At 39.1% G+C, this 15,915-nt stretch overlaps 1 protein-coding gene across 2 annotated transcripts in view; it reads left to right on the top strand.

The window, feature by feature from the left end:
• Positions 1 to 15,915, top strand: part of NR3C1 (nuclear receptor subfamily 3 group C member 1) — a 71,812-nt gene that overhangs the window by 20,388 nt on the left and 35,509 nt on the right. For both annotated transcript variants that reach the window (XM_070937342.1, XM_070937343.1), the window contains exon 3: positions 11,854 to 12,017. In XM_070937342.1, coding sequence (XP_070793443.1) covers positions 11,854 to 12,017 — 164 coding nt within the window. The remainder of the gene's footprint in view (positions 1 to 11,853; positions 12,018 to 15,915) is intronic.

Genomic DNA, 15,915 nt, shown 5'->3' with positions numbered 1-15,915 from the left:
ATGACCATGGGGTTGCTACAAGGTTGTAAGTGTGAAAAATAGTCATAAGTCACTTTTTTCAGTGTTGTAACTTCAAAAGGTCACTAAATGAATAGTTGTAAGTCAAGGACTGCCTGTAAACAGAATTGTCATGGTATTCCAAGTGTAGTTATATTGTGCAAAATCATTACTTTATTGGCAGTTTTATTCTTTCAAATCATAATGCCACTTCAATATATGTTCGGTTCTATTTTAAGAATATGATTCATCTACCCAAATTGATTCCCAGGATCCATTTCCCGATGAGTCACTGCCAATTCAAACCCATTGATACATATATAAAATTTGAATTTTTACAACAGATATGACTCATTTGCCCTTGCTTACTTTGAACCACATTTGTTATTTTAAAGTCTTCTAATTCAGTCTGGAATAAGTTTTGGGGTGCTTTTATGCCTTCTACCACTGAAAGTATTCTGTAATTAAAACAGTATACTGGTATATGTTTTTACTTCTTTCTATAGAGCATCCAAAATCCACTTCATGAAAATCTGTCTTAGAACTGAATAATAATGCAACTCCTGATGTGTGCTGTACTCCCAAACATTTCATGAAAGTGGCATTTTTGAATCCTTAAAAGGAATTTGTGGGCTATAACAAAATAGCTGTGATAACAAGTATCCAGAGACAAAGTATCCATTTGCTAAAAGCAAAAACTGGTGAACCTTCTGGTGGGCATTTTATCTATTTGTCAAAATCTCTCTTTATCCCCAATAGCTGTGCCTTTTTATTAGCACCAAGTTGCAAACCCTTCCTTCCTTCCTTCCTTCCTTCCTTCCTTCCTTCCTTCCTTCCTTCCTTCCTTCCTTCCTTCCTTCCTTTTTTGAATAATAACTATTAGGAAAATATCAGCTTGTCATTTAATATTTTTAATTACTTTTTAAAAAATAATTCTACAAATCAGACAGGGAAATGTGGACCACTGCTGCAGTGTCTGAACATGGAGCTCTTTGAATCCTGTGTATTCAATAACTAAATGTTGGTATCAATATTTTATAGGTTCCAAGAATAGAATAAAGAATCTCAGCCTTTTTTGCGTACAGTTCCAAGCATAATATTAATTGTTTTTGATTTAGCTTAAGGTGAAAATTCACCATGGGAATGAAACTATGATTCTGTTTTGTCAGAAAACTACATTTTGAAACCACAATTGACTTATGAATCATGGTTTGTTTGAAATATGGCTTGTTAGAGCTTTAGTTGGCATTTTACTTTATTCCTTATTGGTTTTGTGTTATCTTTGTTTCTTCTGATTGTTGGCATAAGAAATTGAGAAATCAAACCAGGAATTAACCAAAAATTATGCCATTCGTCTGTAGAACTGTTTCTGGATTATTCTTATCTTGTTACCTAAGAAATGTGTCCATATGCTTTGAGACATTACCAGAATTACAATTAGAATTGTGCAAAATGTTTTGTGGTTGAATTACTGTAATCCCTTTTCTGACTTCACAGGAAGTGTTCCAGATCTGTAACTGGATGTATATGTGGCATGATAATTTCATGCAATATTTAACAGACAAGTAATTAACAAATTTACTGGGATAATAATGATTATCTAAAGGAGGATAAAAAGCATGCCTGCTTTAAATACTAGTCTGATGAAATTACAGTGCAGCAATTCTGACATAGGAAAACTAGCATATATATTGTCCCAACGGTGCTTTTTTAAGAGGCAACTGGACTTTCTGGTTTTTCTTTGAAGACATTTTGCTTCTCATCCAAGAAGCTTCTTCAGCTCTCTTGGATGAGAAGCAAAACATCTTCAAAGAAAAACCAGAAAGTCCAGTTGTCTTTTGGACAACCATGACCTGGATGATATCTTCTGATAAAAAGTGTTTATTATCAGAAATGCCAACGTGATTATATCTAGCTGTAAAAGTAAACGTATATGCAAATATTGTAAAAACTTCTATATTCTGTACTTTCTTCCCTGAGTATAATGAATTAAAGAAACATCATTGTTTTTGAGCCTTATAATATAGAATCATTGCTATGATAACCATATCAGACTGAATATATATATATAGCAAGCTCTAACTGCTAGGTGGGAGACCTAAATAGATCCATTTCTAGCTCGTTAGCTGTCATCAGTAGGCCACACCCATATCCTCCCTGTAAAGGTACAGTATCAATTTTCTTACTTCTTCGTAGGGTTTATGTGTGTTTTAGCTGTGTAGCTGGAGCTACAAAAAAACCTTGGCTACGTAGGGAAAACCTGGCTAGAAGAAAAACACACATAAACCCTATGAAGAAATAAGAAAATTGATACTGTACCTTTACAGGGAGGATATGAGTGTGGCCTACTGATGACAGCTAACGAGCTAGAAATGGATCTATTTAGGTCTCCCACCTAGCAGTTAGAGCTTGCTAGGTGTTAGAAAGGAAAAAAGCCCAGAACCGAGTAGATGTGATTCTACTGAGTTGGAGCTACAAAAAAACCTTGGCTACGTAGGGAAAACCTGGCTAGAAGAAAAACACACATAAACCCTACGAAGAAGTATATATATATATTCCTACGTAGTTGTATAATACAAAGTTTATATTTCACTTGCCCTAATCTTTACAAAAGAAATTATTTCAATGTTTTTTTCCTGTGGTTGGCAGTAAAGGAAATGCTCAAAACTTTAATAGCACATTCTGTCATATATGGCACTTTGAAAATTTAATAAATGCAGAACAGAATTGTTTTTATTCTAGCAGTGACAGTGATTCTTAGGGACTTCACAAATCATTTGAAAGGCTGATACACTCGCTGATAGGTATTCTATTCTTGCACACGCAGGTATAAAGAGCAACAATTACCTCTCACTTTCAGAATATTATAAATCTATTCATAAACTCTCAAAAAGCCATAGTTTCAGATTTGAAAATTTTAAAAATACATGCCCCAACTCCTACCTCAGTGAGTGTTTGTAAATATCTTGAAGGTTATCTTCAAGACCTTAGCATCTGAGAATGTGCTTATAAAATACTTCATAGAATGTGTATAAAGTAATGTGGTTCCTATGTTTAATTTTTTTATATATATATAAGAGGTGGCCACTAGATTCGTGTTAAACATCACTGAATAATCCACGAGCTGTTTGGTCATTTTATCAGAGATATTTCCTTATCTAAACAGAAAAACAATGATCACTGGGGAACACTATTATTTTGGTTTTAAAATAAAAAAAGCATTTTATTTTTTTTAAAATTTGATTTATATGCCGCCCTTCTCCGGAGACTCAGGGCGGCTTACAATGCGTTAAATTTTATTAAAGAAGAAAGATGTGTAACAATATAGATGTGTTTTGTTTTACTAAGGACACTTTTATTGACAATATTTGTAGTTGATCTGTCATTCTTTAGGAATACTGTAATGTTTTTGCTTCTTTTTTTCTCGCCTTAATATGCAACATACAGCTGAAATACCATGCTGGAATATCACTTTCTCCAGATAAATCAGCACATTTTCCAGTGCGCTGCTCCGATAATACATGCATGGGTTAATCTCTCATCTATTTGCTCGAGACTGAATATAATTTTTTTTCAATTCCTTGACCATGCCTCCTGTGCTTCATTGTCTTCAGTCTTTTTCACTCAGTCTATCTGATGAGACCGGAGTGGCTTTCCCTGGCAAATAGATTGTCAGATTTCTCATACTTGGATTATCGAATTTGGATTTTTGTTTTTTCCATCTGTGAGCTGCGCATCTGGAATTTGGTAGGAGAGTTGTTAACATCTCCTTTGTGCTGCCGCCGGTGTGTTAGGCGTCCCTGGGGCTCCAGGCGCCTTCCACCACCCTGGACTTCCTCTGGCAGCATTCTGGAGTTGTGTCCCTTTTTAAGGGCACCTCCGATGTTTGACTGGCTGCCAGTGAGTGAGCTGGTTTCCCAGTCAGCTGGCACAACCACCACCATCATTGCAGCTCCAACTTTCTTTGGCTGCTCCGGAGTCACTGCCCGGGGTGCTGGTGCAAACTCTGACGACCAGGTGTTGCTTCGTTGCACTTGGAGGGCTCAGATCGGCCTTCGCACCAATATTTTCATCTGTCAACGGCCATGGAGAGTGGTTTGATGCTCACACACTGCCATTTTGGATTGTTTTTCGGCCACGGCGTGCTTGGAGAGGCCCAGCGATTTTGCGCCTCCTTTTTTCGGTGGTTTACTTGGCTTCAGCTTTGCCTGCCCTCACACCAAAAGATTTTGGACTGGCAACAACCGCGGTGGCGCAAGAGAGTGGTTTGCCGCTCACGCCCACCATTTTGGTTTGTGGATTGGCCGCGGTGGTGCTTTGACAGGCCCAGCTGTTTTGCGCCTTTTTCTTATTGACTGTTGCCTGGTTTTCGGTCTTATGGAGTTCTAGGCATCGGCCTGCTGTTTTTTCCTTTTGCGAAGCGGCGCTTAAGGGGTCGGTTTTGATTTCAGTGCCTTATTCCTGGTATCCCTGAGGCCCGGAGCTTTGCTGCTGCGAGTGAGGCCTTCAATCACCATTCCAGCAGTTTGAAGCGATGCCAAGTGGACAGGTTTGCCTTCGCTGCACTGGGGCCTTTCTTCTATTGTACTCTTAAAACCAGTCTCTTTATAGAGCTGGCATTGTAACAGTGGTGTCCTTGTCAGCTGACTTTGCCACTTTTTCCTGTGGAGGAATAACTTTCTAGGCCTTTGGGGGCTATTATTCTCTATTGGTTTTTCCTGTGACTTTCAACAACCTTGCTACATCAATTACTATCATGTCTAATTCTGCTTTATCTTCTGATATGGAGCAGGCTGCTAGCCCTTCCAAAGCCCGTCGACCAAAACAGGGTTTTAGAACATTGGTTCTAAAAGGGCTAAAAAATCCACCAGGAGTAAGTCAATCAAAGCTAGGCCCTCATCATCTGGGTCTTCTAAGCGACTGGCAGATAAGGACGCTACCAGGCGTCATAAAGCCTTAGAGAAGCAATTTGATAGGCACAACACACCACTCAAGCAGCAGAACATCAGCGTGCTTCTGTCAGTGAGGTCATATCACTTGATCAGACTGTTGTTGTACCCCTATAACATGTTGTGGTGGCTGGCGCCCAGGGTTGGGCTTCATCTGAGGCTAGTACTACTTCTCAGCCATTGACTGCAGTAACACATGCAGACCCTTTTGGGGGCCAGAGTGCAGTGCCAGTAGGGCTACATAAACAACCAGAAGCCCCAGAAGCTACGTTCACCCCAACCACAGTGGGGTGCAGGGGGAGGACCTCCATGCAGGGGGAGGACCGTGTCCTGACCAGTCATTAAGTATTCAAGCCTTGATCTCAGACACCCTCTCTAAAATGCTGGCAGCTGGATTTCAACAGGGTGGTCAGGCACCATTAGTGGCCCCAGATTTCAGCACATATGTCTGGCAGGCCGGTTTCTCCTTCACAACAAGACTCCTCCTACAGTGAGGATACTTCGCTGGAGGATGATTATCCAGAGGATTTGGAATTCTCTGAAGATGAGGGATTGAGGCCAGATAGGCCAGTGTTCATGGGACTTTTTCGTCCCTCTGTCTTCAAATCCTTATTCCATAAGGCTAAGGTGGCGACCAATATTGACGTGGTTGACGATCTTCCTGATCAACCTCAAGGTTCAGCTGCCCCCCATGAGGACTTGTTTATGATACCTAAGAAGGAGCAGGAATTTATTCCTTGCCCTAAACTTTTCTCTGTGGTCATTCAAAGGCCATGGGGTCAGCCTAGTTCGCTGGCTGCTCCCAGCGGACATGACAAGAAACTTTATTGTTCTGCTCCCGAGTTGAGGAGCTATTGAAATTGCCCTCTGTGGATGCCCCGGTAGCCAGTCTCATTCTTCCACTATCCTTTCCAACGATATAATGGAAGGCCTCAAGTCTGAAGATAGAAAGGCAGAGCTCTCTTTTAGAAAAACACACCAAGTGGCTGCTTGGGCCATTAAGGCCGCAACATCAGCCTCATTTTTTAACCGGGCATCTCTCATATGGCTTTGCCAATTGCAAGAAAATCTTGCACAGGACGATACCAAACCATTAATAAACTGGTAGCTGCCACTGAATATTTGGCCGATGCATCTTTAGATGTGGCAAAATTTGCATCTTGTTCCTTGGCCTCCATAATAACATCTCGCCGACTCTTATGGTTGTGCAATTGGAGGACTGAATGAAGTCGAAGTGGAAACTTGCTTTGGCCCCGTATAAGAGCTTAGCTCTCTTTGGTGAGGCTCTAGAGCCAATACTCATCGAGAACAAGGACAAAAGAAAGGTACTACCTTCCTCTTACAGGAGGCCCGACCACCGATATGCACCTTACTCGGAGCCCTTTCAGACTGATTCCGGACCCAGCGGGTCCTATTTCCAGTGCTCTTACTCACAGGGGTTTGAACGACACAGCGATAGGCAGGCTTTCCAGGATCAGAACAGGCGACAGCCCCCAACGAAGAAGCCATTTCAATGGGGCAGTACCAAACCCTTTCGATGTGGCAAGTGACGCCCAGCCACCCCTCCACATTGGCAGTCGGCTCCAACATTTCCACTGCCAGTGGGCATCCTCTACAACCGAGGCTTGGATTTTTCGGACGGTGGAGTTCAGCCTCACCTTAAAATTCCATTCCAGAACCACTACCTACAGTGCCCTGTTTCACGCCAGCCCATAGAGAAACAACTTATGGACAACGAGATCCAACATTTGTTGGATATCCGGGCCATAGAGCAGGTACCAAGAGACCAAGAAAGAATCGGTTTCTATTCCATCCTGTTTCTAGTAACCCAAAAGTTCAGGGGGCTGGAGGGGATTTTGAATCTCAAGCAACTCAATTGTTTTATCTTGTACAGGTAATTCAAGATGCAAATCCTTGAAATTGATCCTGGGATACATACAGGAGGGGGGACCTTTTACAATCAGTGGACCTCAAGGAGGCCTACTTACATGTCCCGATCTACCCGGCACATCGCAAGTATTTGTGCATTGCGTACTCCAATCACCATTTTCAGTACCAAGCCATGCCATTCAGCTTCTCATCGGCCCCAAACGTTCACCAAATTGTTGGCGGTGGCAGCAACTGTCCACATGGTTCCAGTATGCATCCTCTGCTACTTGGATGACATTACCCCGCCCAGTGTCCTTAAGCTTGGGTATATCCCATACATGGGTTATTGGAGCAGCGCACTGGAAAACGGACATTGGCTTACCTGAACATCCATTTTCAGAGTGCTGTGACGATAATCCAACCCACCCTTTAGGCTTCCTGATCCTGGCCGGGGTGGATTTCTTCTGTTCTTTCTCCTGCAGATTCTCTTGTGGACTGCTCTTTCATGAAAAAGACTAAAGACAATGGAGCACAGGAGGTGTGATCAAGGAATTGAAAAAAAAATTATAATCAGTCTCGAGCAAATAGATGAGAGATTAACCCATGCATGGATTATTGTCGCAGCGCCCTGAAAATGAACGTTCAGGTAAGCCAACTTCCGTTCTACATGACTGTATTGGAATCTGTGTCCCTGAAAGAGAGATATCTTCCCCTTCTGAATATTAAGCATAATTCTTGGAATCATGACAATGTCATTTTTAAACACACCAATATTTTACATGCTTTCCAGTGTGCTGCTCGTATAATCCATGCGTGGGTCATCTCTCATCTATTTGCCAGAGACTTAAGTGTATTTTTTTTTCATTCTTTGACCACGCCTCCTGTGCTCGGTTGAGCTTCAGTCTTTTTCACTCAGTCTAGCTAAAGAGACCTGAGTTTGATTTGTCTGGCATTTAGATGGTGTCAGATCACTCACGTTTTGGTTTATCGCACTTTCTCTTCAAATAGAATACTCTTGCAATTAATTTTGGCTGATCATTTGACTGCTGATTAAAAAAAGTTTCTGTTATATTTCTGGCCAATTTGGATTGCATGTCATTGTAATGAAAAATGGAGCATTGCGGTACTTCCATATATACATCTTGGAATCCTGACATTATTCCATCATATATTATGATGCACCTTCCGATGTTTCTAAAATCATTATCCTTCAATGCATCAGTCAGGCCTCTGTATGTTGTTGATCTCAAGGTGGCTTGATTCATTCATATGTAACTCAGCCTCTCACCTTCATTCTTAGCAGCTTTGTCAACCACGTAGTGTTGAAATACACATCCTTCTCTTAGAAGGTTATTAAACTCATGAGTTCATTATTCAATATGCATAGTGATGCATTGCCATTAATGTCTTGTTTGTCATTTGGAGCTGATGATACCAGCCATTCTCTCCAAGAAGAAAAAGGCAAAGAAAGTGGCTCCTAAAATGATATTCTCAAGCTCCTTCAGGAGTCATAGATATAATTGATCTGGTCCTTGAACTTAAAGTTGTATTCCTAACCATCTTTTTACTTACTTTAGGTTGTCATTCTTTCCTTATGTTATTTATTCTACTTTGGTCTATTTGAACATATGGCCCTTTGGAGGAAAAGAATAAAAAGACCTTTGTTTCTCCTTGTCATCTATAATTATCTTACTAACCTTCCCAAATAGTGGATCCATCAGTTCCTTTGACTGTTTGACATAATTAAAACACATGCACAATTTGTGTTTTAACCTTTGTGATTTTTTTTCGTTCCTTAGCTATTTGCTCGTAAGCCCATCTTCCATTTCCTCTAAATGTCTCTAAATGCCTCAGTCAGAACTTCCTATACATCCTATTTTCTCAGCTGCCCCACTCCACTTTTTCTTCTCATTGGAATGGCGAGTGAATGCACTTTCAGTTATCTTATTTCTGAAAAGCTCTCAATTTCCTGTGCTCTAATTGATCTGACAATTTTGGTGCATGAGATCCTGACTAATGTTTCTCTAGACTTGTTAAAATTGGCTCCCTGAAATCTGATGTGTATGTATGTTTGAGCTCCAGTTTCTCTCACTGTAACATTCTGAACCTCAAGGTATCGTGTATGTTGCATGTTACCAAACCATAATTTAAGCATTTCTACACAGCTAAATTTTGCATCATGTCTTTCTCTGTTACATTGACTGCTGCTTAAAACTACAGGAAATCCTTGCTTAACATCCATTCATTCAGCTACCAATTTGAAGTTACGACAATGCTAAATAAGTGATATTTACACCCAATCCGCCAAAGTTGGAGTGCCCAAAATGCCTGATCAAAATTCAGGTCTTTGAAGGCCATTTTAGAACTGCAGGGGCACTTCAGTCCCCCACCCCATTTCTGCCCTTTTGTCCCCCTTCTACCTTGCGCTCCATTGCCCCCAGATGACTTTCACCATCTTTTTGCTCCCACAAGCTGATGTGGTGTACCTGGTCTGGTTCTTCAGTTTCCTTGCGAGACCTCAGGAAAAAAGGTCTTACATAGCCAGCAGTGCCTTGCAAAGGGCAAGACTGGGCACACCTCATCAGCAAGAAGAAGAGCCCTCTGAACACAAAATCCATGGAGTGTAGGTTGGCGAGGGCAGCGTGGCTGGGTCTCCCTGCTGTGCAGTTGGCTTGGGGTGGTTGGGTCTTGCATACCATACTGCTCTCCAGGGACAGCTGCAGCTTTGCATTAGGCTGGTATAGCTGCTTATGTGTTCTCCCACTCCAGTACCAGCCACCCCAAGCCTCTAATTCCCCATTGACTTTACTTATTGGAAGCCCATAGGAAGTCATGAGGAAGTCATTGCTTAACAATGGCTGTGGGGACTGCTGGAATTGCGGTGGCTAAGTAATGTATTTATGTGACATTGCATTGTGCAACCGCATCATGTAGTGACAGAAATTCTAGTCCCAATTACTGTTGTTAACAAAAAACTACCTGTAATGTTTCCTAGTTTACTTTAGGATCTCAGAAATAAACTTGAGATATTCTGGGTGGTATTTATGGGGATATTTTGTAAACTGTCATAATAATCTTGTTTTGGTGAGCTAAGATAAACCTTATTAATAACCTTATTATTGACCTTGTTTGTGATAATAAACCGTAGAAGCTCGTGCTCATATATTTGATCTGTAATACTGTATTAAGGTAGGGATATGAAGGTTTAAGTAGAAAAGAATCTGTGTTGCTGATTAATGTGATAGAGGAAAGGGTTACATAGGCCATTAAGAAAAAGTAATTTTTGGAGCTCAAACCCAAATAAAGTTCATTTTTTCAGCTTAATTTATAATTAAGAAAAGTCATAGAATTTTTAATGTTTCTGAAAAATCAAAAATATTTATTTCTAAATCACTTTTCTGCCTGTAATTTTAACTATAGATAGCTTTTCTTATGACTGACAGTAATTGCTTAGATCTGGCACTCCAATCCTGATTCTTTTTGCTTTCAACATTATACAGGTAGCCCTCGACTTACAACAGTCATTTAGTGACCACCCAAAGTTACAACAGCACTGAAAAAAGTGATTTATGATTTTTTTCACACTTACAATAGTTGCAGCATCCCCATGGTCATGTGATCAAATTCAGATGCTTGGCAATTGACTTGTGACAGTTGCAGTGTCCCGGGGTCATGTGATCACCTTTTGCAACCTTCTGGCAAGTAAATTCAATGGAGAAGCCAGATTCACTTCACAACTTCGTTACTAATTTTACAACATTGGTGATTAACTTAACAACTGTGATAAGAAAGGTTGTATATGGGGTAAAACTCACCTAACAAATGTCTCGCTTAACAGCAGAAATTTGGGGCTCAATTGTGGTTGTAAGCCGTGGTGGCGCATTGGTTAGAATTCAGCACTACAGACTGCTGACTGCCAGCAGTTTGACAGTTCAATTCTCACCAGCTCAAGGTTGACTCAGCCTTCCCTCCTTCTGAGATCGGTAAAATGAGGACCCAGATTGTTGGGCACAATATGCTGACTCTATAAACCTCTGTAAAATACTATGAAGTGGTATAGAAGTCTTAAGTGCTATTGCTATTGTAAATTGAGAACTACGTGTAGTCCTGTAACTATCCTATGAAATTATAGAAGTACAGAAAAAAATTACTATCTCAAAAGGAAGTGCAAAGTAACTTATAAGAACATAAAATAAGAAAGTAATTTTACCCTTTCCATTCTGCAATAATTTAAAATTAGGAAATTATTAAAATTTTGGTTAAAAAGTATTATTCTTTATTTACTTATTTGAATGGATATAATTCTTAAATTGACATGGTTTTCCTACATGTTTTCTGAAATCATATGAAATTACTTTAAAATAATTTCAATCATGTTATTATTTAAAGTGGAGTGAGACATGTAGAAAACATGGCTCCCCAGATATGCTTTATAGCTTTGAGAAGCTTAAGCTATTATGATCAGTGATGGGGGTATTTTGGCCACTGCAATTTAGTGTCAATTGGAAGGTCATTGAATCTGGTTTCTAACTCAGAGCAAATGTCTCAGAAATAAATACCCAGGTTGCTGTATAACTTTGATGTTAACTTACATTTAATGGAAATGATTGCATCAGAATTTCTAACTTCTTTCAACAACCAGCTCAGTTCCAGTTGTTCCTGTGCCAGTAATTATGTAATGCTTCCTCCTCAAGAAAGTATTGTGGTTTTATCTCTCTGAAAGTATCATATGTACATATTGAAGCATTCTGTTGTTCCTAATGGCCTCAAGACAATGCTTTTAAATGATTAAAGCTGTCTTGGGTAGATTCTAGCTGATATTCTAACAGTATTTGCTAAGATAAAAACCCTAGCAAATTTCCTTTCTAATTCAGAAATAAATAGGAATGAAATCTATTTATTTTATAAACTTATTATTTCTGAACTGCCTTTTGATCCCATAACAAAAAAGAAAAATAAATTTTGGAAATATTCATATAACTTTTCTTGTGTTGGGATTCCTTTTTGAAATGTAATTTTATTTGAAATATTTATTTAGCCCTGGAGTAAGATCTGATGTGAGCAGTTCACCATCTACCTCTTCAGCAACTACGGGACCACCTCCCAAGCTTTGCCTTGTTTGCTCAGATGAGGCTTCTGGGTGTCATTATGGTGTCCTGACATGTGGCAGCTGCAAAGTATTCTTCAAAAGAGCTGTGGAAGGTAAGAAGCAATATGATTATTACAATCTGAGTCATTAGGATTTTATTGTATAAGTAATTAATGTTTTCTTCCAAATCCATAATCTCAGTACAACTATTTTTTCTTGAGGAAGTACTAGCTTATTATAAAAGTAGACAAGGATTCTAATTCAAACAAAAAGTAGCAAGAGAAATCATGCAGGAAAACTACAGTAGTACTGTAGCATAATGCAGCTGCTTAAAGCTTCCTTGCATCTATTTTGCAACCCGTCTACAGTCTTCTAGTCATGTTTGTGCATGCAGAGAAGGCAACTCTGTGGAGTAGTGTTGAAGCAAGGTGGAGCAATATACAGAAGATTGAGAGAAGGTTTGACTGATGTTTTAGACCTCCAAATTATGAATCTATCATGCTGCTTTGTTTGCGGTATTTTGTCTAGAAATCTTCAGAGGGCTAGTAGTTAGGAACCTCCTTTGTTCTTGAAGAAGAAGCTGAACAGGCTTATGCCCTCTAATCACTCTTTAAACTGAATTGGGAAAGAATGGTTTGTTTTTACATTATAGAATTTCCAATATCCCTTCTCTGTCAGTTTTCCCTAATCTACTTGACCAGCTTTCACTGTGATGTTGAGAGATAATACCTTACCTCCCTCCCTTTATTTTTAAGAAATCATTATTGTTCTCTAAGCTTGTGTGACAGTGGATGGAAATTAATCAAGGAAAGGACCAACCTAGAACTAAGAAGAAATTTCCTGATAGGGAAAACAATTAATTGTTTCAAACTTGCCTCCAGAAGTTGTGGGTCTTCAAAAGTGGAGGTTTTTAAGAAGAGATTTGGCAACCATTTGTCTGAAATGGTATACGGCAGGGGTGTCAAACTAGCGGCCCAAGGGCCGAATGCATCAAGTGCAGGCCACACCCACCCCAGCTCCACAAATGAGAAAAACATCGTGAAACATCATGTGACAGCAGCATGACGCCATGAGTTTGACACCCATGATATAGGGCTACCTGCTTGAGCAAGGGTTGGACTAGAAGACCTCCAAGGTCCCTCCCAACTCTTGTTATTCTGACCCTGATAAAAAGAGGTCTGTTATCATTCATTGCTTTCTCTTATTTTTGTTATTTTTGCTCTTGTTTAATACTGCTGCATAATTCAATTTGGAAAGAATCTGGTCTTTAAAAGCTATAGTTAGATTTAGTTTGCTGCCAAAATTTGCTTATACTTAAATCTCTGGTTCCATAAAAATTCCAAAGGTTTTAGTTTGCCCACTTCATACACTCCAAAACCCAAATAGTTTCCTCCCTGCTCTTTTAAAGTAGTAAAATCAATATATTTTAAAGCAGCATTTCAAAACTAGATTTCTCAAACTGGCCCTGCTAGTAGCTTACTGAAGCATTTTCAGCTTCATGTAAGCTTAAAAAAAAGCACATAATGCATCATTCCTTTCCTGAGAAAAAGATACTGATAGATATCTTAAATTGAATTTTTCCATAGTTATAAAAATACAATTTTGCTCTTCTTCTAATAAGTTGTATGTTGGAGAGGCAATGCAGGACTATTAGAAAACCAGTTGAAATTACATGTATATGGATGAGCATGCACATGCATACTCATTAAATATTTTTCATTTAACCAATTATTTTTCATGGCAATAAATCAAAACCCAAATGTTAAAGAAGTAATGAAAAATTCCCAAGTTCTTTTACTATCACTCCTAAAGAATCCTCCAGAGAATTAAATTGCCAGCCTCCAATAAAAAACCAGTATCAAACTGGAGGGCCAGTTTGGCCTAGTGTTTAGAACACCATGCTAGAAAGTGGGAGAACATGAGTTCAAGTCCTGCCTTAGCCATGAAAGACAGCTGGGTGACTTTAGAACAGTCACTGTCTCTCAGCCCAACCCATCTCATAGGGTGGCTGTTGCAGGGGAAACAGGAGGAGGAAGGTGTGTTATGTATTTCCATTGCCTTGAGTTATTTGTAAAAACAATCAAGGCGGGGTGCAAATAAATAAAATCAATTCAGATATCTGGAGGCATATTACACTGCAAAAGTAGTGCCTTGATAGTACAGTGGTCTACACACCCTGTTATTACACAGCTGCCTGCAATTTCTGCTGGTTCGAATCTCTCCAAGGCTCAAGGTTGACTCAGCCTTCCATCCTTTCTAAGGTAGGTGAAATGAGGACCCAGTTTGTGGGGGCAATAAGCTGACTTTGTATAAATATACAAAAGTATGAAGGCTATTGCTTAACGCATTGTAAGCCGCCCTGAATCTCCAGAGAAGGGCGGCATATAAATCAAATTTTTTTTAAAAAAAAAAAAAAAACTAAATTAGACCGCTAAAAAAGCAGGAGGGGATGAAGGGGAGGAATATGGTACTTTGTATATTCCCATTCTGCATCCCTCTGACAATTTTTCTTCTTCCTTTTCTGTTGTTCCTAATGGCCTCATATCCTTTGGATGAGTAATGCATATCTAGTTGCACTGGTCTCATTCAGTATGGGTTTTGATCATCCCTGTCTTGGTGCATGCACAGTTTCTTCCACAGTACTGTCTTTGCTCTCTTCATCCAGCAGTATTCTTTTCCTGGAGCAGCTGGTAAAGAATAATTGAATAAAACTGTAATGTGCTTATCTTAAAGAACATATATAGTTGAAGAAATACTGTACATTCGAAAAAAAGTCTCCAAAAAAGTTACTTAACTTAGAGTCTCAATGTTCCTAGTTTTAAAATCGAGTTTAAGCAGTTGATTATATTTTAAGCTTGCTACCCTTAAAAATAGCAATTGTAGTAAAATATCATGGACTATTTCACTGTGCTGGCCATATGTGAGGATGAATTTGATGTTAATAATTCTTCTTGCTACATATAGTTTACTTGCCTGTTGCTTAGGTCAGTGTTCTCAATTTGGGAGAGTCTTGCCTTCATTTGTCTACAATTTGGTGTAGTAGTTAAAGACATCATGCTAGAATCGGGGAGACTGAGAGATTTCCCATTTCAAGATCTGGTCTTGCCTTAGGCATGAAGCCAACTGGGTGACTTTCAGCAAGTCACTCTTTCTCAGCCCTAGGAAGAAGGCCATGGAAATTCTTTTCTAAAATCTTTCCAAGAAAACTACAGATACTAGAGCAGGCAGTCTCCAGAAGTTTAGTGCTGACTCAAAATACAAACGCACACACACAGAGACATTCATGGACTGCAGAGTCTAGAATTCCAAGATAGGATGGCTATTTCTGAGAATTCTGGATGTTAAAGGACACAATATTGGCAAGACTAAAAAAGATGCAAATGGTAATAAATTCTAATCTCTGAGCCAGGTTTTTTTTTTGGGGGGGGGGTATATTTTATGTGGTTACCATAGATCCATATTGTAGTAAGTTTTACAAAACAGATTGTGCAGGCTTGAAAGCTTTGGTCCATATGTCAAAGATGGAATGTGATTAGAGAGATGAGACCGATATATGCAGAATTTACTTTACCTATTGATATGTCCTTTTCCTTAATTGTATGCATGAAAGGGAAGGAGGTTGCAATCATTCATGGGAAGAAAAGAAATATATTCTGTTTATACTTAAGAATACAGGAGTGCCAAGTATGGACACAATTTGCTGGTCCCTATGTGTGTTTGACAAAAGGTTTTTAACTTCTATGCTAACAAAAGCTTTTTTGTAAAACATCTGTTAACAATCAATATAAGAAAAGAGAAGAAAACTTTAATCTAAGTACTGCAAGGAACACAAAACAGCCATAATCATGAATGATGATGTGATACTTTCATTACATATACAAATAATATGTAAATATTAAGTAAAAGAATCACATACAAAATTTTAATTATATTTTCTTATGTTGAGAAATGCTGGTAGTTTTTAGTTTATGATCAATCATGTAATGACAGTTCAAAGTTCTGAAAAAGTAA

The sequence above is a fragment of the Pituophis catenifer genome, unplaced genomic scaffold (assembly GCF_029215685.1).
Source record: "Pituophis catenifer annectens isolate HBS135680 unplaced genomic scaffold, rPitCat1.0.hap2 SCAF_2, whole genome shotgun sequence".
Taxonomy (NCBI): domain Eukaryota; kingdom Metazoa; phylum Chordata; class Lepidosauria; order Squamata; family Colubridae; genus Pituophis; species Pituophis catenifer.
Note: the sequence above shows the minus strand (reverse complement) of the source record. Positions and strands in the feature narration are given on the sequence as shown.